Raw genomic sequence first — 22,200 nt, 5'->3', positions numbered from 1 at the left:
AACCAAACTGTGGAAGTTTGCTTGCGGGTGAAGCAGGGAAGAGAGAAGGGGAAAGAAACAGGGGCAGAGAATTAAGGCATTACAGTGCAAAGGATACGCTCATGGAAAAAAGCCACAAAATTAAAAAAAGGTTCTCTGTAGATTTTCCAAGCCTGTTCCCCCCACGGCCACAAACCAGGGTCTGTCTTCACTGGGGAATAATTGCCAACTGACCCTAGACCTTCAAAAAGGACATGGGAGTACGTTCTCCAAAGCAGTGAACTTGCTTTTACACTGAGCACCAGCCGTGCTAGCGAGGCACCAATATTGCCACCTTTTCATCACAGCAGAACTATACATGAGAAAGTGCAGTGGGAGTCTCGGGTCTTCAAGTTCCTCTTGTTTTGTTGATTCGTAGCAGAGATTTGCAAGTCCCTGTGCTGTATTCACACTGGGAGGGGAAAAAAAAAAAAAAAAAAAAAAAAAAAAAAAAAAGGGTGCAGCAACACATGCTGGAGACAGTCCAAGTATTGCTGTGCTGAGGCAGCTTGTGGAGTTTGACTGAAGAAAATTGACCGAAGAAGAAATAAGGGCAGACTTAAAAGGGGAGATGGAGGAAGAAGGGAATTGCTCCAGGCACCAGCACGTCCTAGTTCGTCTACTGTCAGAAAGGTGCTGCAGCGGTTCCTATCACTTGTAAGCAGCATGTGCAGGACAGTGGGGTCTGGGACTGCGCAGTTGTGTAGGATTAATCAGCAGCATATTTGGAAAGCCTCTCCGTGGCAGGCGTGGGGACGGCTCTCACTGCCACTTGTAGATCTTCACCATCTTCTCCGTCAGAGTAGCCAGAAGGTGGGTTTGGTTCACTTCCAAGGGGCAGATAGCCAGCACGGGCAGGTCAGCCTGCAGCTTCTGCAGCAAGGAGCCACTGCCAGCATCCCAGAGCTGTAGGACAGACAAGGTCAAACGCTGCAGCATCCTCCCCTCCCGTATCCAAAACGGATCTTGCTCTCTCTTTCTAGAGAGAAGACTTTCCTCAAGTTACTTCTAGGACCCTTCCTCTACTTTCACCCCCGCTCAGGTGGTCTCTAACAGACTCACAGCACAATGTCACCCTGACTGCTCTCTCCTCTGACTCCAGCTCATGAGCTCTCATGTTGTCCATCCTCTGCATCCGAGCTGCTTTTTCATACAAAGGGCAACCCTTCTCCTCATCTTCCCTGTCATTCCTGAAGAGCCTGCATCTATCCGTCACAACACTTACCGCATCGGCTGTCCCACCAAGTCTCCGTTACACCAGTTAGCACCCAGCTGGGCCAATGTGCCCAACTGCATTCCTCTGGTGGACAACAGGGACTCGCTGCCTGCATTCCTCTCAATAGATGTGGACCACAGGCTTTGGCCAATATTGGGTGTCCCACGCAAGTTACACCTGCTGCAGCAAGTACAACAGACCAACCTGCACAGGGTAACACGCGCAACAAAACAACACCCACCAAAACACACTGATGCTGTGACTGATAAGGCTCCTCTCCTAAGAATTGCAATAAAACCCACCACCACACTGAAAGGAACGGGATATACCAGGGCAGAATTAGATGCCTCATCGCCAGCACACACAAAGATGCTGCCATCCTCCTCCGGGCTCTGAAAAATGGCATTCTTGGTCAGCAACTTGCAGGTGGGCCCAGCGCTGAAAGTCTGAACCGGGTTAGAAGAACACACCACATCTTCAGAAGCCTCTGTCAGTGGGCTGCAAGTCAGTTCCATCATCACACAACGCACACATGGGTTATTTTTACCTGCGTGGTGGAAATAAAAAGGTAACCTTTGGAAAATCTAATTGCAGACAAGTTTTAATTGTAGGAATACAAGTGACACCACCCCGCAGCTGCCTCCTTTTGCCCTCACCCAATTCCTATCTACATGCAGATACTCATTGCTCTGGCTAGGGCAGGTGCTACATTTCTGCTGCACCCTCAGCTCCAGAGCTGCTGTTGAACTCAACAAACAGTTACGTACTGGGCCTGTACGTGGCGAGGCAGTGCCGAGTGGTGATCTCCGTTTGAATATCGATGCATCCTCCAGGTTCCAGTGGCAGGTGATGAGGCCGGTAGGAGTTGCCAGCTTTCTGTTCCCAAAAGCAGGCTCCTTCCAAGGTCCCAGCTAGTATTCCACCGTAAGGCAGTGACGCTGAGGCCATCCGGGGCAGATAGGACAACGATACCATGGGGCACCTGAAAGCGTGATCGGCAAGAGTCAGCGCTGCCAACTGCGCCCATGCTGGCGTTCTGCCTCAACTCTCTCCAACCACATTGCAAAGAAAGGGCCTAAACAGGCTACAAATGGTCCTTCGAGCTACAAACCCCAATGGGTTTGTAAAGAATAAGTGAAATTCAACTTAACTACTTGGCCTCATGTTTTAAAGAAGCATCAGACAGCCCACATCAGATGTGTGTAAATCAGCATTTGATTCCCTGAGTAGAAGAGATGGAGGTACCAGTGTCTTGCACCTCTCTGTAATTTGTCTTTCCAAATTAAATACTAAAGCCAGCTCCAAAACAAAATTCAGTTCTCCTGCTTAGGCTGCACCAGTGGGTCCACTTCTGACCACCGTGTGCCTTAAAAAGACACAGGTGCCAAGCACTGGTACTAAGTTATACCATGTAGCCTTATGAGAGACTTCTCACATCTGTGCTAGAGTCACATGAAACATTTTAAACTATTATTATCATGGAATAAGGTAGATTTAGATATTAGGAAGAAGTTTTTCCCTGTGAGGGTGGTGAGCCCCTGGCCCAGGCTGCCCCATCCCTGGAGGTGTTCAGGGCCAGGTTGGACCAACCTGGGCTGGGGGGAGGTGTCCCTGCCCGGGGCAGGGGGGTTGGAACGAGAGGATCTTCAAGGTCCCTTCCAACCCAAACTATTCTATGATTATAATTTTAAACTGTTACAATTGCTGTGTGATTTATGAAAGAAGCTATGTTTAGCTTAATGTATATTAGCGAAGCTGAGGGGAATGAAAAATCCTTGTGCCATACCTGGACTTCTGAGGGACTAGTTCCTGGACATGAGAGTTGGTGTCTCTCAAATCATATATCATGATAGAGCCATTGACCAATCCAGCGTAGATGTAGTTTGTATCGTCCAGACACCAGCAGCAGCTCCAGACAGGACGGCCAGCATTGTATGTCTGCACCACGGTATTTGTTGCCAAGCTGCAGAAGAAAAGCAAAAGCATTGGCCCGCTGCACAAGCATCTACTGATGAGAAAACAGCATAATTAAGGTAAGCAAATCTAGCTTTTTAAAGTCTTCAGACAGAAGCATCTCTCTTTAGACTGAATTCGCAATTAACTCCTCCTTTACTCCAGACATGAATCTGGAAAATCTAGACAGAATAATCACTTGGATATTGTCAAGTGGTTTATAATTCTTCCAGGCCAATGCGTCTTTTTCCAGATTGATCTTTGGAGACTGGGAAAGGAAATCTCAGAACAGGGTCTCAACTGCCTTACTGGAAAGGGAAAGCAGAGTTACTTTTCTGGAAACAATTAGAAGTGACTTTAGTGTAATCCCGTAATATCACATATTCCTGAGATCACAGGACTCATCTCTTCAGATTACATCTCTCATTAATTATTTCCCTCTTTTTATGTGAGAGGAACAGTGCTTATGCCTCAAAAGGATCCAAGTTAAGCAACAGTGAGACAGAAAACGGGGTAAAGACAGTTAAAAGCAGATTTATAGTGTTAATTCTTTAGAAACTCAATTTGTGGAAGGAAGAAGAGGAAAGAACACAGAGGGGCGCAAACCAGAATGGCAGATGAAGTGGCTGTCAGATTGGAACGTATTTGCAAAGGGCAGTGTTGTCAACACAGGCTCAGCACAGCGAGAACAGTGCGAGACAGATCAAAGTGACTCTGGATATCCTTTACAACACATGGGTTTTTCCCTGGGGAAGGTGGTTATGCTCAGAACTCCAGAGAAGAGAGCAATTGCTCCCAGGTAAGTGTAAGGGGAACAACCACAAAGACAAACCTGGTTGGGCAAACAGGGAGTTTGATATCAGGACAGTAACTGGTTCAAAATGGGAAAAACCCCTCAAAGTCACAGTGCTATTTTGAACACTTGCAAGCAAGAACAGGAGACTTAAGGACATCTTGGATAACTCCTTTAGGTAGGATGACTATGAAATCAGTAACTAGAGAAGAAAGATGACCAAAGGGGGACTTTTCTTTCAGAGGAAGACATAAAGAAGTAGGAAGATGCTGCTGAATCAAGCGCTTAACTCCAAGACATTCTGGGATCAAGCACAAAAACAAGAGGATCACAAGTTCCGACACAGCCAACGAGGCAGTTTTGGGAATCATGTGTCTGAGCAGATACTGCGATGAGAAGCCGCTGTCCAGATTAAACCAAGAAAAGAGTATCAGCCTCATTGGTTAGAAATCCGACATGCTGATTTTAGCATCAGACAGTTTTGTTTGCTTTTAACTAGTCTATCAAACATTTCAACATGGTAACAGGAAAGCAACATTCTTTACATTTCTGCTGCAGGATTAAGTTCTCTTCGTTGCTTCACCCGTGGGAAAGAATTGGGACTAATCAGTCATGTAACAGAGACATATTCTGCCTAACACTACACCGAGAGACAGATGTGCATAAAGATGTTAATATAACTCAGTAAGAATCTATCAGCCAACAAAGTTCTGAAGCAGCCTAAGCTTAAGATGGAAGAGCAGCAGAGTAGCAAGAAAACACACTCAGAGCCTGTAAATTCTAACAGGATTGGACACATTTTTCTCTCAGCTTCGCATAATTGGTCTCTGACCCACTGCTTCAAGTCTCTGCTAGCTCTAGAGAACTTGTGTTCCTCTAGCAGGTGCTCAACAATGTTGCCTGTGCACTTCATATCCCAGATGAATTCCATGCTCTGCAAGAACTTTAAAAGCCAACATTAGTACAGGGAAGAAAGATCCCAACCTAAACAACCCTTGTTTGTTTTATGCCATACAAATTCCCATACTTCATATTTCCCTGCAGTAACAGAAAACCAAGCAGACAATACATTTCACATCTATACATCATGCTACATGATCAACACAATTTGGTCAATCCGTGTTGAATTACTTGTTTTCCACTGAATTCTCCACAGGAAAGTTATCAGAGACAAGTAGCTCTGTAGCACCTCCATGTAAAAGAACTGAAAGCACAAACAAGTCTTTCTCTCTGTTAGTTCCCACATGCAGGAAGAATACACAGACCTGATCACATCTTAGTACCATCTTTTGGAAAGCAGAATAGCAAGCGAGGGAAGACATTTCTAGCAAGACAGTCTCTTGCACACAGCAGAACTCCGCTGGGACAGGTTGCTCCCAGAGCAGGGCTCACCTGGTAAGTTTGAGAGTGTTGTCCAGAGCAGCAGAGAGCAGCAAGCCATCCGCTCGACCGCCGAAAGCCAGCCCCCGAATCTGTTTACTATGGATGGGGATGTACTGACTGCTCTTCAGGTTGGCCACGCTCATCATCTTAACACCACAACCTGTCACAGAAGGAGGATAAAGCAGGTTATCGTGAAGCAGCACACATGTAGAACTAGCAATTCTACGCCCGAACTACAATGTCTGTACTGAAGCCGGTGGTGGGATGAACACATGAACATTATTTGCCATTCTGGATAAGAACCACCACAAATCATTCTTTAGTTCAAATGGCAACAGTGCTAAATCCCTAAGGATCCTAGCCAGCAAGAGCAAACTCGGATCTGCGTTACAATTCTTGTTACAAGAGCTGGCTGCTCTTTAGCCAGTTTCTTCAAAGACATTCTTGCCTAGATAAAGGCAGCACAGTAGGATTACATGGCTATTTAAGAGAACAAGTGTCACTGCAAAGAATGCTTACAGGTGAACTTAACCTGTGTGCTACAAGAGTCACCACAAAGCCGCTGTTCAGAGATTCATTCCCTGGCTCCAAAAGCCAGAAAAATAAGGTCAGTTGAATTCAATTTTGTTATGCCTAGATAAGGCGTATTAATCTCCAAACCATTAACCAAATAAAGTAAGTTTCATCATTCAGAAAGCACTGAAGTACTTTGCGAATAAACTCTCAGACTCCTAATATGCTACATCTATTTCATTGAAAAAGCAAGCTGGCGCTGGTCCAGATGGCAGGTCACTTGCCCCTGGCCATAACAGCGAGACAGAAACAGGGCTGCCCACAGCTTCTTGGCTTCCTATTTCCTCACTGGGAAACAGTGCTCCTATCATTCACATTAGAATTTTTTTTTGCTTTTAATTTTTTTTTTTTTTTAAAAGAGTACTGACAAATCACCTGCATATGGATCAATCCACCTACAATTTGGGGAGCAATGTTTCTCATTCAAGCACTGGAAGCTCCTCTGCAGCCTTATGCACTGGTCCCTCGTTCTTTCAGATGACCCACTGTTTTGCAAAGGGTCATCTTCACTGCGGAGCACCAGACACACCTTTTACCTTCTCCTGGATGTGACACTTCAGCAGAAGAGCCAGAGACACCCTGCTGGGATTCTGCCGTAGAAGTGACAGGGGAAACAAGCTACTTCACTAGGCAGAAGCTACCGATGCAGGGGCCAGAAGAACTACAGGGAGTCTTGTGAGTATTCCCAGTTGACAAGGCACATGCAAAGGTCAAGCAAGAGGAGCAGGGTGCAAGTAGAAAACACATTTAACTTTCACCTATGATCTTGACTTGCTTAATTACCAGGAATAAAAGTAGACTGAGGAGAAGGCTGCGATACCACGAGGCAACTCAGCGAGTCGCAGTATGCCATTACTCTGCAGTTCCCAGTCTGAGACACCACAAAAACCTTTTCCAAGTGGTACTTGCGCTGGCTTTGGCTGGAGGGGAGGCTGCCCGGGAGGCAGGTGCGGGAGCTGCCAGGCTGCTGAGAAGCACTCACATTGTGCTGGGCCACCAAAGCCTTCAGCTCCTGCAAAGAAAAAGACCCAAAGAGCTTTAGCACGCCACTGGCGACGTCACCTTCTGTGCTGTCTGTTCCAGATGCTCCAACTGTACTTGTTCTCAGATAAAAAGGAAGAATATGGTCCAATTTCCACGCTGTTCCTGAAATGCTGGATTTCCAAGTCCATTGACTATGACAGTGAGCAACAAAAGCATTCAAATGCTGAGCGAGTTCTGGCAGAATGTACTCAAAGTCTGTTATTGCATATATTAGACGCTGCGAGAGAGAGGACTCTCGGGCAACACATAAAAGCCAATAACAATTATTACCAGATCAATGCTGTTTAGAAAAGAATGAACTGCCAAGTATTACATGCAGCTAAACCACAAGAGAAAGTCAATTAGAACCATTTTCCAGAATTTCCAGAATACCCCATAAAAAAATAAAAGCCCAAGTTTCAACATAAAGGGCATTGCAGGAAACAAGTCAGTCTAATGAAGATGACCCTGTTCTTGTAAACCCCGAGCAGCAAATTCCAGGAACGACTCAACTCTCAAGAGCTCCAGCCCTGTTTTCCACCACCTCCTCCCCCCTCTCTTCCTCCACCTCAACTGATGAGTGCTCAAGGATGCTCAGCAGAGACGTGGCCAAGGACAGCTTCCATCAGCAACAAGGTATTTCTAGAATTCCTCTTTCCACAAAGATCATCAGGGGTGAGGTGGGTATGCAAATAGTGGCAATGGCGTATTGTCAGCCAACTAAAAAAATGTACCCCCAAAAAAGCATTTTAACCAACTTGTTGTAATCCAAGGGCAAAAGCATACAGTACAGAACCCCAGGGATAGTAGAGGGAGTGTATTTATTAAGAAAATTGCTACTTGCTTTCTGTTGTCTGAGCAACATAGGTTATGCTTCAAATACTATGTAATTTTTAAACAATTAAGGGCCACAAGAGTGATATTATGAATATATTAGTAGATTGCAAGCTAGCTTCAATATTGAACCACCTACTACCACTTAACTCACGTCTAAGCAAAGGCAGCAGTTCTCAAAGAGGTGAGATCAAAGATCAAGCTCTACATTAATAGTTATCATCAAGACCTATAACTTTTGGAAACTGCTCAAGAGGAGAGCAATTCTGGTATTTTACAGAAGTCTGATCTGTTTTTCATCAAGCACATTGCAAATCCCCCAAGGGAATAAAAATCAAAGCTGAAGACTCAAGATGATCCCATTAGAGCAAGCAAAGACAAAACAACCTGGGGAGGAAGAAGAGGGGTGGGGGATGCGAGAATGCTTACGATGGAAGCTACAGCTTCAGGCTTAGAGTAAGCAGTCAATGAAAACACCAGTAACTTACAAGAAAGTGACTCTTAATAAAAAAATTTAATAAACTCATTATTTCTAAAAGGCAGGAGGATACCACCACCAATAAGGATCAGAAGTGATTAAAATTAGTTGTTGCTCTGGGGAGTTTACAAAACTCTCCTTATCACCTGCATTCCACATTCAACTTTTACACAAGTTATTAAAAAGGAAACCAGGCAATTAAAGCCACAAGGACTATTAGTACAATGCTTACATTTAAACACAGTGAACCCAGCAGAATCAGGAAGTCTTACTGGAGACACATTACCAAAGTGATTACAAATATCGCACTGCGGAACAAATTCCACTAATTGTGCTCAGAAGAAAACTATTCTGGTAGTCTAAGCCGGTACCTTCCTTGAAGATATTTGCAGAGTTTTTCTGATGCCCGGTGTTGACTAATGGCCCCGAGGGCACGCTCGTCTCTCTGCACACACTATGACCGCCTCCTGGATTTCAGCTTGAATGAACACAGTCACACAGGTTGGGGAAAGAAGAGGGCACACAGGCAGAAGTCTTCTTGAAAAGTATGCAATGAGAAGCAGGAGAGCACAATGAATAGGAAAGGAAAACCACCAGCTACAACAAATAGAGAATCGTTTTCTTTTGAGTATTAGGTTACAGTCTTAATGGCTGATATGAAGCTTTAAAGACAAAGTCAGTTATCAGATGACTGTCGCTTTCTGGCTGTGCTCCCACAGACCTCTTACAGAAGCCGTGTCTGCTGTCTTGCACCACGCAGCCCCAGCCTTGCATTGCATAGAGAGAAACACACAACTACAACCTCAAGCTGCAGCGTAGCACTACAGGCATTCCACCTTCCTTTGGTTCACGTTCAAATTTGGTCAATGGGACACAGAGCATTTTTAATCGGCTGCACTGTAAGTAACAGCTGAATGAAGTATCAGGTTTTACTAACTACTTCTAGATCTTCCCCGGATATCAACTGGAAGTAAACACAAAGATCACAAAGATGAAAGATTTTTATGCAATAAAACCATTCGCATAAAACGGACTTAAGTTCATAAATTTTCATTGATATTTTGCCATCCAGTTCTTTCTGGAGGCTCTGAAAATCCCATTGAAAAAAAGCTTTTCCAACACATCGGGCAATATAAACTGACCTCTGCAAGACTCATGATTACACTTCCTTTCTTCTCCACAGCAGCATGCAATCTCCTGTCATTTCCCTGCCAGTCCTGCCTTTACTGCTCCCTACACAAACAAAAAGACTGTTTCCCACTTGCAAAAATGAATCTCCTACCCCAGCTAATCAGTAGCATTAACGCCAGAAGCCAGAGATGGTTTGCTTACCATTAGCTAACTTTTACTGAAATTTTTGGCAGATTTGGGAGGAGTACTGCAGTAGCTCACATCCGATTCCCAAGTTCTTTGTGGTCACAAAGGCAAAACTTTAGGCAAAAGTAAGATTTCAGTAGCACTACGTCCAAAATGCAAGCCTGAACGTGCCACGCAGCGTGCAGCATGTAGCTCGGCACAGCACACACTACAGGTTTACAGAGAGAAACAACACTGTTGAGAGCTTTCTGCCAGAGTTGTAGTTAGCTCCCTACCTGCTCTGCCCTCAAGTTCTTTTCCTCATATATTTTCATATAGCTAAAGACTTAAAGAACGTCCTTTTCTAGATTTAAAAAAACCATCCTTTTCTAGCCTCAATCATCTTAAATACTTCAATAACAAAATACAATGGACAAAAGCGGGGAAATGGACAAAAGCAGGGAAAAATGCATACAAACATAAAAGGTTATAACTAGTGACATGACTGCTGATGAGGCACAGCTCTCAAGCGCATTAGTAACAAAAAAGGGTTCACACAATGACTTTTTCTTGGGGGGGGGAGGGGGAAGGAACCAATGGCATTTGCTTTCCATAAAACTTCAGACACCAGGGTTTGTATGCAGCCAACGAACATCATAACTATTCCAATAGAGTTCTATGCAGCTGAACTTTGCTGTACTGAACGTCCCCCTGAGCATATGGACATTTCACACATTTCTTTTGTAATCCCACAGTGCTTTGTTTTTTATATTGGCTTACAGCTTTGTATGCCAATTAAACATGTTTTCTTGCGCCGTCAGTAACACGGCTTGCTGAAACAAGCAACAGACTCAAGATGTAACGACGCAAGTTCCCATTAGATGTCAAAAAAAAAAGGCTCAATGAGGATGTTCAAATAATGAGATGTCCCGAGAGGCTGTGTGGTCTGCTTGCACACACTCAACACCCGGCATGAGGGTGCCCTGAGCAACCCAACCCGATGCTGAAGTTACCCGATTGATTGAGGGTCACTTCCAACCAAAACGATTCTATGCGAATAGCTGCTTTACTAGATGACTTCTCATAAGAGAAGGAGCTCGTTAGGCATATGCTCAAAATATAATCAAGCAACTTAAGAGACTTATACCAGACTTCCTGCCGATTTTCTCCTCCCCAGCAAATTGTTTTACTTTCAGTTTATTCATAGTATAAACAAGCACCTTAAAATTGCTTCCAGCATTCACAGTAACCACTACAGGACAGTGATGAATGCAGTATAAATACTGAAACAGAGCTTAAAGGACACGGGGTACTTAATCTTTAGAACAAGCGACTTCAATTCAGTTTGACTGGATACTCTATCATTTAACACCAAAAGAATTGCAGGAAGACATTATGGACCTGCAGTTTTATCTTATTCAGATTTTCTTTAAGCCAAGGTTTAAAGTGGTCCAATTTTCTTATTAGCTCTGATGAGCTTCATGCAGGAATTTAGACAAGCCGTTTATAAAGCCTTTATCTTACGTCACACAGGAAGACTTCCGCAAAGAGGATGTTGCTTAATGTACAGACATAAATAGCCAAGGCTATAAAAAAATCCAGAAGTAAGGCAAAGCATAAAATTAAACAAGTTACTAGATAGTGAGAGATTAGATATCATCCGCTTCATACAACAACAAAAAAGTAGCAAACTAGCTGTGAAACAGGCTATTGGAAAAATCTAGCACTGGTGGAACATGCCAGATAATTCACAGTTGGAAGCACCAGAAAAGTCCACAATTTATAGGAATCCTGCAAAAGCAGCTGTGATGGGTTACAAAATATCTCAGTATTGCATGAGCCAGAAAGGAAAGAGTCGTTTAGCAAGCAAATCATTTATTTTCAGCAATTTGTATTCTAAGGGGACAGAGGTGCCTCAGCAGCTGTTCAACCCGTGCACACTGCCCATGCTATTCGCAGGCCAGGTCTCATGGTACCAGAAGGTTATTAAGTAGAATGTTGACTGACCTTCACCAAAAAAAAAAAAAAAAAAAAAAAAAATCCGAGTTTTTTGTTGTTCTCTTTCATTTTTGCAAAATAGCCATACTTCTTCACAAACTACTTCCCAAGTAGTGATAATAGGTCCCATTACAGGTTTACTACAGAGATTTTCAAAGCTGATTTTGATGCAGTTAAGATGAAGAGAATTAGTTTGGTGCTGTATTACCAGGCATTACCAAGCACCACAAAACCCATGGAAGAACCTGCAACATCAGCAGCCAAAAAAAAAAAACCCTCTACTGCTAAGCTGTCCTTGCAACTTTGATTAAGTCTTAAAAGCACAGGAAGTATACATGAATACACCAACCTGGGATGTTTAGAATTCTCCTGATGACTCACCAATTGGAGTTTACTAAACTTTGCTGCTTCTTAAAACTGGAAGTCTTCTCTCCTCTAAGGGAGCATGCAAAAGGCAGGTTGAAAAGAAAAGGAATCCTCTGTGTATTAGAAACATGAGACTCACCTGAACTTGCTTGCGGAGTTTGCTGCATTCGTCTGTCAAAACCTGCAGCTGCAGACGGCTCTGTGCAGATTCCAGCTCTGCCTGTCTCCGCAACATTTGTTCCTTTTCTAAAGAGCTGGAGCAATGAGAGAAAAAGCAATCCTTAGGACTAGGTGCTACTTGGGATGCTTCTCTGGGCTGCCTATTCCTATCCCCAGACTTCATCCCAACACAGGTCCTATTCAGGTAAATTCAAGAGTAAGAGAAAATCTGGTACCACACTCATCCAGTACATTCACCTCGAGATGTTCTCCGTTACACAATTGTACTGAATGACTCACTCAAGTATTGTTCCATAGAAACAACAGCCTTGCTCTGCATCCTCTCCAAATGTGCTAATTTAGTAGAGGAGAGTGAAAGAGAAATGAGTTTCTTTTTTTTTTTTCCCCCCGTACAGAAACAGTTTAGCAAATTCTATACCATCAACGCCCATGTAATACACCATGTCAGTAATACAGCAAGATCATCAAGCTTGTTTCTACTACCAGTAACTAATCTTGTATTTTAGGAAAATATAGCTGTATCAGAAACAGACAGATACAGATAAATTCTCTGTGAATGCCCATGTAGAAGCCATACTTACTACCTCACCTTCAGCCTAAAAGTGCACACACACAATTTGGCAGCAGCAGTTTTGATGACTTCAATTTCTCTTTCATATATGCTTTACGTATGAAGGAATAGTTAAAGAGGGGGAAGAAACATTAGCATTCCTTAAAATTATCTGTACATTTGGTCTATGATGTTGACCACTGTATTCTGCTCTTCGAAAGCTGCAATATTCCAGTTATTTCAGTAGTTCACGTGCAGGGAGATCTAGCTTGCCTCAGTAACTTCTAAATACACAGACCTAGCCGTGCATGTTTACCAAGCCCAGAATTCTGCCATTTCCTTATAGCGTCTTCACACGCTCTTTTGCTGCATAAGAAACAGGTGAAATGCTGTATTTAACCACTGGAAACACATGCTTTACTCAAATACCCAGAGCCTGAAGGCTGGCTTTTTTTTGAACGTGAAGAACAAAACCCAGGATCTTATACCTAATTCAAGGCTATGCGCAAGCAGTATCGACATGTGCATCAGCATTTGCGTTTGTCCTCCACTCGTGGCTGTGTGCCACACAGCAGCCGCTGCCAGTGGCTCAACCGGACTGACAGGCAGTCACACTGCTGTCTGCTGCCCAACAGAAACAGGGGGCAGAGGAGGTGTAGGGCAAGTGGGGAAGGGCTGCAGCGAGACTCAGACACGAGCAGCAGTCAGATAACTACCTCTTCATGAAGAGATAACAAGATTCAAACACCCAAGTGCCTTCTGTGCTTTTGAAAAAAACAACACCAACTTATTTATAGTTTGTTTTGCAGTGTCGATCCAGTAAAAGCAGCATGACCCTTCTAAAAGTACAGTTCAGCCACCATCAGGCAGCAGCTATCTGGACAGAAGAGATATTTCCCCTTCGTGACAGTTACGCCTCAATAATTTCTGATCAATAATTACCAGGATAGCGAGGTTTCTGTTGAAAGACTGCATTGAAAGAACAGCAGTATAGTTAGAGACATGTGAAGACGACCCCAATTAAATTCTGTTCGCTACAGGAGAACTTCAATATCTGCAGCCTTTTAATTTCTGAATAGTATCCGTGACAGCATCTTACTGAAAAGAAATTAGTCCCCATTTTCATACCTGCTTTTCCTTTTTTCAGTAAAAAGTCTACATTTAAGTTGGAGGGGGAAGCAGAGTCATCGTAATGCTTGCTGACCTTTTGTAAGTAAAGCTACATGAAGAGTTTGACAAAGCAAGATGGAAAGTGATTCATATGAGAGATTACTCTGTTTAATGCATGCAGAAGAGATGGCAGAAAAGGTCAGCTATTCACCCCCCTTGCATTTCTAACTATGCCTCGCTTTTCTCATCTAATGATGAATTAGCAATATACAGCTTTTTGGCAACAACTCTGCATGTTCTCCCATGATGACATTTCAGGATACAGCACGACAGCTTTTGCTATTTCAGTACAGCAAAGCGCAAACTCAAAAAAATCTGTTCCAAAAGAAAATTCTCCTTCCAGGTAAGGCACATGCAACCAGCAAGGCCTTGGTCTGTTAAGACAACCATACTCATGATAATCCCCAAGGGGATGCACAAATTGCTTTAAACAATACAGGAAATTAAAGCGTGACGTCAAAACCAGACTGCAGCTTTCAAGGGCATGTGATCAGTGAGGTCGTATCATTACGTGGAGACTCCATACCTTTTCATGCGTTCCTGTTCACTGGTATCCAGCGCTTTCAAAGTGCGAGCATACAGGATCACAATGTCGGAACGTTTAGCTTTCTTATTGCACTGAAATAGAAGACAAGTTCAGTTCATCTACAAGATTTTAACTGTGCAAACTACACATCCCTACAAGTTGCTAGGCGTTACTTTGAAAAACCCTTATAGCTTTTAAGGGAGGGGCTGTCTACTTGAGAACAAATCCACAAAACTACAACCATACTGCAGTGTGTTTGCAAGACACTCCCTCATACAGACACCAAAGCTCTAATCGGGGCTACAACAACAGTTATGGTCATGTATCCTATTAATAATGCATCTCCTTGCTTCCCCCTAAATTTGTTCTGCTAAAGCACCAATGACACAGCATGGTCAGGTAGAGTTCCAGGGACAGCAAGAAAAAAAGAGAAAAAAAAAAAAAAAAATCAGACAAATGGAAAAAAAAAAAAAAAAGAGAACTAAAACAACACACCAACCCAACTTCTATTTTGAAAACATCAAGACTGGCTGCTTTGGGAAACCCTGAGTATACTCCCAGCTCTTATTTATGTACTATATTCCTTTGATCAAATCCTATAGGCCCAAATCCGTAAAAGCATTCCAGTGTCAGTATGAAACACTGACGTCCCGCTGACTTCAGTGACACATGGGGAGTCAGGTATTTCAGTAATTTTGTGCATCTGGCTGTGACCATTTAATACTTTAGATTCTCCTTAAAAAGAAGGGATAATATCTGCCCCCAAGTTGGGACTTGGAAGAAATCATGGCATCTGCAAGCTTACTGTTTTGCAAATATACTTTGTTGATGAGAAAAGAGGTAGTGAATACTCAGATCAAGTAACCTCCGCTGAACATTAAATTACTAGGTGCGCTTAAAATGCGGACATCTCTATTATTTAGCAGCACGAAGATATCCCGGGCAACAGTTTCAGATCAGGCAACCCCCCTCCCTTCGTCAAAGAACCACCTTGCAGAGCAGTAAGCGGCAGACAGCTTTCCTGGCAGCCAGCAGCTGTCACTGGCAGGATCAGGAAAGCTGCGATTTCACAGTAACTTGCACTCAAGCCACTTGGTATACAGAGCACCACGCACAGCAACTCTGTGCTGTTCAATTAGAGAATGCCCAGTTGCAAAGGACAGCGAGTGAAAATGAAGGGAAGGTGATTTAGCTGCAAGGTTCTCTCCAGAGCAAGAAGTTCTCCCAGGAAGTTTTTGTAATTACATCACTGGAAGAAAAAGAGGGAGCAAGCACCCCTCACGAGTTGTTTGGGTTCAAGAAAAAGCTGTCACAAAATGCCAAAGAGCAAAGATGCCGGGAAGGTCTCTGAGAATCCTGGAGTGGGTGAAGAAAGAGCTCACACAGAACTGACAGAGATAAGAAAAATAAGGTTTGGGCCTTTGCTATGGCAACAATGATTCTTTAGGTGTAATCACAGTGCACGTCAACAGGAAGCTTCTTGTTGAGAGGAGGGAATTCTGCACAAAGTCAAGCAAGACTATGGAAGCTCTCAAAATGACAAAGCCGAAGAAATCCTGGGCTTCCAGCCACCAACTCAGAAAGGAGAACTGAATCCTATTTACAAGGTACTCGACCTATTTTTTTGTCAACATTCCTTTCTGGAGAAAAGGAATAAGGAATGGCAATAGATCACAGAACTGCAGACCTAATCAAAAGAGATCGGTATTACCCATGGAAACAAAGCTGAAAATAGCACCTTAAAAAGCAGATCTACCACTTGCAAAGGGAAATTAAAGGACGCAACTTGTTTCTCAATTTGCTCTCTGCAAGCTACATAAGTGACCTGGTCTGCTTAAAGGCTGCAAAAGCAGATGCAGTTCAAAATAGAAGATTAAATGAATGAAAACAGTTCTCATACAGATTTCTTGTCCAATAACATATTCTTTATGCTTAGTTAATTGCTTTGAGGAATCTGTCTGCCATTCCCACACTCCAGGACCACAATGCAGCATTCCAAAACCATTTATAGGCTTAGCACTTGAACTCTCAAACTCCTGAGTCTGCTACTTGCAAATGCCCTACTTCAAGGGGAAAATCCAAGTCAGAATTCTCCCTTTAAAGCAGTGCTAGTTGCACCTGGCCTAATTACATCAAAACAATGGTGAGTTTTTGTTATTTCTGACAGCAGGCAAAGGTGGATTCTTCATGCAGCAAGCCGCTGCAGCAGTTACGGTGACCACGCCTGCAGCAGAAGTTGCCCTCTCCAGTGCACATAAATGTCCATTTTACCTGGGGGCACTTCCCTGCCTGTCCCTTGAGCCACCTTTCAATGCACGTGTAACCAAAGAGGTGTCCACACCGCAATGCTGAGAGACGGTGGTCCCCAGCGTTGGTCCACTGCTCAAAGCAGATGGCACAGGTATCGCCTTCCTCCTCATCCAGCGGAGCAACAGGAACTGATGGCTCCAGTTTCTTTAGTGGAGTTCTCTAGTATTTAAAAAAAAAAAAAAAAAAAGCAAAAGCACATGGATTATTTTTTTTTCTAGACAAATGCAGCATTTACCATATTTAATCTGGCTCCAAAAGAATTTAGGTCACCTCACCTGCTTTTGCTGGAATTCAGCCTCTTCATCTTCATGACCTCCACGTTCTGCAGAAGCTTGAGACAAAGCTTGAGGCGGCTCTTCTTGGACCTGACTGGAAACTAAAGAAAGCATTGCTTAAATGAACTGATACACAATGGGGGGGGAAACGAGTTCTTCTTGACTTGATCTGAAATCACTGGGGCATAAGATAAGCAGTGCAACAACAGCACAGGCTACATACAAAGCTTCAGATCAGCGTCCTGGATGCTGAAAGTCAGGGAGTCTGTAAATCCTTCTGTTCACCAACAATAGCGCTGAAGAACTTTATGCTTTCTTTTATGGAAAGCAGCAGAATTTCAGCATATTCAGTGAAAAAGGAAAGGTCTTTTAAAGACAGAAATTGTTATCAGGATTTTCTGACCTGCGTACAGGTGTATAGTTAGGCTGACTCAAGGATACAACCCTGCATCATTACGCCCAGAGAAAGACAGACACACAGCAATATGAAGAAGTTGTTTTGCCAAGGGATCTAAGCATGCATATTTCATGTGCCAAGAAAGCATTTACCGTATGCTATCTGTCCATTCACCCCGACTTAAGTAGTTTTCCAGCTGGTAGTTATCCGAACTATCAATTCTGCTGGGCCATATGTTTTTGTGGTGGGCCTCTGTTAGCCCTTCTGTTGAAGCACAAGCACACAGAAACACTACATTTGGATTACCACCGCTAGCATACTAAAAAAGGAGCAGAAATCACTGTCTCCTCCACCTCCCAACAAAACAAAAGAGTTTAGTCGCATTTAGTATTCAAGGCAGATATTCCCAATCCAGTGGGTAGGTACCACCTAACCCTAGCTAACGTCAGTAAAGTTTCAGCCTCTATGGTTCTGGGCTGAACAGGAACCAGTGGCTTAAATAAGCAAAAAAGACAAGGGAATTCCAGAAAACCCAACAGTGAGCATATGGTCACACAATATTAGACAGCCCTTAACAGCTTGAGCTCCTGTCACGTGCAAGACTAGCTCAGAGCAAGTGGAATGAATCTGTTCAAAAGACACATCATAGATGTACCCTCAGAAAAAGGTGTCAAGGTGGGCTGGCCGGTCAAAACCAAACCTCAGGGCAGGTAGTGAAAAATAACGGCATTCTGACTGAAGTAAAACAAAATAAATGTTGTTCTCATATTCTCCGGGCATCGATAACCTTGAATAGCAAGTTAACTATTTGTCACTCTTACATAAATTGTGTATGTTCATCACAAACAATGTCACTGAAGTGCATGGCAGCCTGCGAACATGAGTCTGGATAAAGGATTGCAAGCCAGAAAAAGCTGAAGAAAGAAAGAAACAAACAAAAAGCCCACTGTCCTAAGTATCTCTGCCTCCTCAGCTAAGTGTCACAAGAAATCACAGGAATGAAAAGAAAACTCTGAACTGAAGCAGACTGAAACCACAAATAATTGAATCAGATCCTTCTCTGAAATCTGAAAGCACTGCTGATCTCCAGAGATGTGACTCGATGGCTTCAATAATACTCCTTGATAATACATAACAGAGGAAGTACTAATCTCTAAACTTGAAGCTATTCTGAACATTTCCAGGATTACCTAGAAGCGGCAGCCTGCAAACAGCAAGAAGATTGTATTTAACATCACAGTAGCAATCACCCATTACTGCTACCGCTCTTAGGAACCGCTTGCCAGAAAGCCTTGTGGTAGCAACCTGCTCCTGTCGGCTGTGGGCATGATCATCTCTTAGCACCGTCTGTTGCGAAGCTCAAAAGGATTTCCTTACTGAGTTTTGAAACAGCAAGATGAGTTTTTGAAATCAGTCCCTACACAGCTCAAATATAGCACAAACCTCCTGAGCTAGCGGCTGGAGGTGTCTCCTGGGCTGACGGTAAGAGCGGTGCTGCAGCCTCCGCCGCTTCCTCCTCCTCAGCAGAAGTGCTGCTGTCAGAGTCGCTCACTTCTATTACTTCGTCTGAGCTGTGTTCCTGGTTGTCCCTCACAATATGCGAGGGCTCCCGACGCGGGACTGGTCCTGTAGCTGGCTCTTGGGTCCTGCTGAGTTGAAAGTAACTGTCCAACGCTGCCCTGAGTCCAGAAAAATCAAGAAATAAAAGCCACAGTTATTTCAGGTAAGCTAAAGACTCAGAATGTTTCTCCATGCTTGTCTGCAGTAGAATTCCTAAGCTCTTGACTGCAATAGGAAGGTATCAAAGACCTTCTCTGGCAGAAGGGCAATCCCATAAAATTGCCCGTTTTATAAACAACTAGCGGTATCATACAGCAACCATTCATTTTGCTCAGCTCAAAGAAAATCTCTCGTTATGACAATGATATTGTCTTCTTTTGGGGTGGTGGTGGAGGAGAGAAGAAAAACAAAGATGACATAAATATTGTTCACTAATAGCCAGTGAAACTCCTAATTAGTACCTCCAACCCTAACTCAGACCTAGTTCCCAAAGCCCCTGGTAATATTAGATGCACAGGCTTGTATTGGAGTCCCACTCCATCAACTACTTTGTGCCTAGTCTTCCTACTTTCCCTCTTCTTTTCTACTGGAACTTCATCCCTGGATAGAAACATCCTCCCCTCTCCCCCCCATCAGCTCAGCTATCATCTCAATTACCCTTCAGATTTAAAGTTTGTCAGGTTGCTTTCTAGCCCTGAGAACTCCGGTGACCTTCACACGCAATCCAAGGGCAAACAGTACAGTTATGTTTAATCATCTGGGAGCAGAGGAGTTCTTGGTCTCACTGAATTTAAAGGCAATGCAAAGTTAATTATAATTTCACCCTTGACATTTACAAAAACTACAAAGACGAGACAAAAACCAAACAAACCAGAAATGGGGATTTCTTTCTGACTGGAAAACATCACCCTTTAAACTCATCACAAATGGTATTAAACACAGAATTTTTACTTTCTTTGCCTGGAGGTAACAAAACCTACAGCAAAATATTAGCTTCTATGTTTGTGAAAGTTTCTACAGCAATTGTCACCAGCAAACTTAATCAGGCAGTCCCCAAATCAAAGGTGAAATGCAAAACAGAGCACAAGCTCCACTGAGCTAAATGCTGGCCGGAACTGCCGAGAGTCAGCACTGCTGCAGGGAGCACCGACAGGAATCCGGCAGAGCAGAGATAACAGTGCAAGGAGAAGCTCAGCAAACAAGATGGAAAGCATGGAAGGGCTTAGGAGTCAACACCACCACTGCCAACATAAGAAAGGGGGGATTGACTTAACAACAGCAAAGATCTTGCCAGAAGAGATCAAAGCTGTGCCATTATTGAGCTTAAAAGGTATGTGAGCTGCCCTGAATTTGGCCACAGCCACACACCTGGGCTGAGCTGGGCTGTATAAGCCAGGAAACGCAGCAGTTTTAAACTGATGCCAGGCTTGATAAGAGCGCAGTTCAGACCTAATTTCATTTCTGCTTTACCTGGCGCTGACAGTCCTCTGGGAACCACCAATTCTCTGCTGCCTGCGGGCTCTCCTCACTCGTGGACGCTGCGTGACCTGTGGTACAGGCAGTGGCCGATACGGATCAAATGCCCCTTGTAGCCTTTGCAGTCCGTTGAGAGTGGAGGCAGACCTCAACTGCAGGTCAGGCTCAGCAGCCGCTTCCCTCGTTGTAGCAGCATTTGGTATGACAACAGCGTCATCAGCAGGAAGAACTGTAACGTTATCTCCTCCTTCACTGAGCAATGGAGCACGGGATGACAGCACTGCATGACCAGAGGGCTCTATGGGAAGCGTCCCGAGGTTCTCCACGGAGTAACCAGCCACTGGCTGGAGATCAACTTCCATCTCTTCTTGAGCCATTTCTGCAAAGAGTTGAAGAAAACTAGTATTTACTTGCAAGTCTGTGCCCTACTTCTAGCCCGACAGTGGCAAAAATCGGGTGAAGCAGTCAGTGACTACAAAAGCCTTTAGAATTCAGACTCGAGAGACAACTTGTCCTTTTGCCTTAGACACACAGCAGAGCTAAACCGTCTCAAGTTAATACAGGTATGTGAGCTGGCAGAGGAGGCAGCACCCTCCCAGAGCCCTGGACTCCAAGTATTTGACTCAACAGCAGCTAGCACCAAAGGCACATTTGTCAATTTAAGTAAGCCCTTGGATGAATATGGAAAGTTAGGGATTTGTTGCTGGCATCATTAACTTGCCAGTAAATTCAAGTGGATCTTGGAGAACAGAGTTTGGAAATAGTTGAGAGATTCTGCGTGGTGAGCAGCACCGCACAAACACCCACAAATAAAGCCAGAAAAAAGCTCTACAATGCAGTCCTCCGTCTGTCGCATTGCTCTCTGGAGGCGGGTTTAATTTAAAGTTTCTTCAAATAAAATTCCATTATCACTGTGACCCTTCCCCACAGCTCACTTAATAGGGCTTTCAGGGACTTTATATCCACCAACACTACGCCAACCCAGGAACAGTATGACAGCAGGACCCATGACTGAGATGTTATGGGTAGCAAGTTACCTACAGCACCAGCATTTGCAGATCCATATTCAGCCTGAGCCTAGATAAACATGAAATTTGCAGTAAAACCTCTCATATGCTATTTAAGGATGGTTGCCCTGCAAATGTTTTTAGGATAAAGACTTCAGGTTACCTCCTAAATAGAAGTACTACCTTAGGTTTGGAAGAAAAACAGCAGGCAACAGTCTGTGCACTGCCAACTATTACACAGCTGTCAGCGACCTAATTGGAGCACTTCAGTCACACCGTTCTACAGGCAGTCTTACATCACAAAAAAGTTCAAGACTATTTCATTAACTCAGTAAGTAAGTGTGCCCCCCAAAAAGTCATCCTTCTTTTGCAAGGAGGTGTGGATTAAATTCTGCAAGCTGCTGAAGGTCATTCACATTCTCAAAAAATACTTGGACAATCATAAACCTGAAAGGCCTTGGGTATTGTAGACCTTTAGCACTACTAAGAGCCCAAAGCACACATCAGAACTTACTAGGCTCAGCGCTGTGCAAACAGAGCAAAGGCTGCTTTTAATACACAGAATAACTAGAAAAGGTATATGAGAATTACTAGAGGGGGGATGTAATAGCGCTCACATATTTTTATAGACCTTTTAAGAAACTCTAACTTAGGAATCATTTTATAATTCTTATCCTAATTACCAACTCAGCCTAAGTTAGGCCAAAAATAGATGTTAAGTGCCACCTCCCAACCAGAACATCATACAGTCTAGATATGATGATATTCAATGATCAAGTACTGCTTCTCTAGCACTGAACTCACATTCACAATAGAAT

General features: G+C 43.6%; 1 protein-coding gene across 2 annotated transcripts; it reads right to left on the bottom strand.

Moving 5' to 3' along the window:
• Window positions 1–668: 668 nt before the first annotated feature.
• Window positions 669–20,752, bottom strand: RFWD3 (ring finger and WD repeat domain 3; the record flags this gene model as incomplete). Of its 2 annotated transcripts, none has more annotated exons than XM_082489515.1 (12): window positions 669–924; window positions 1,564–1,781; window positions 2,002–2,216; window positions 3,021–3,197; window positions 5,373–5,523; window positions 6,720–6,948; window positions 12,071–12,185; window positions 14,358–14,449; window positions 16,629–16,826; window positions 16,943–17,036; window positions 18,779–19,018; window positions 20,370–20,752. In XM_082489515.1, the coding sequence occupies 12 exons, from the start codon at window positions 20,750–20,752 to the stop codon at window positions 781–783; spliced, it is 2,256 nt and encodes a 751-aa protein (XP_082345641.1). In that variant the 3' UTR covers window positions 669–780. The 2 variants fall into 2 exon arrangements, with proteins under 2 accessions (XP_082345641.1, XP_082345640.1); XM_082489514.1 differs by having other exon boundaries at window positions 16,943–17,043; window positions 18,783–19,018.
• Between the last annotated feature and the right edge of the window lie 1,448 nt (window positions 20,753–22,200).

This window comes from Vanellus vanellus (genome assembly GCF_965231255.1).
Source record: "Vanellus vanellus genome assembly, chromosome: 12".
Taxonomy (NCBI): Eukaryota; Metazoa; Chordata; class Aves; order Charadriiformes; family Charadriidae; genus Vanellus; species Vanellus vanellus.
The sequence above is the reverse complement of the archived record's forward strand: the minus strand, read 5'-3'. Positions and strand labels throughout refer to the sequence as shown.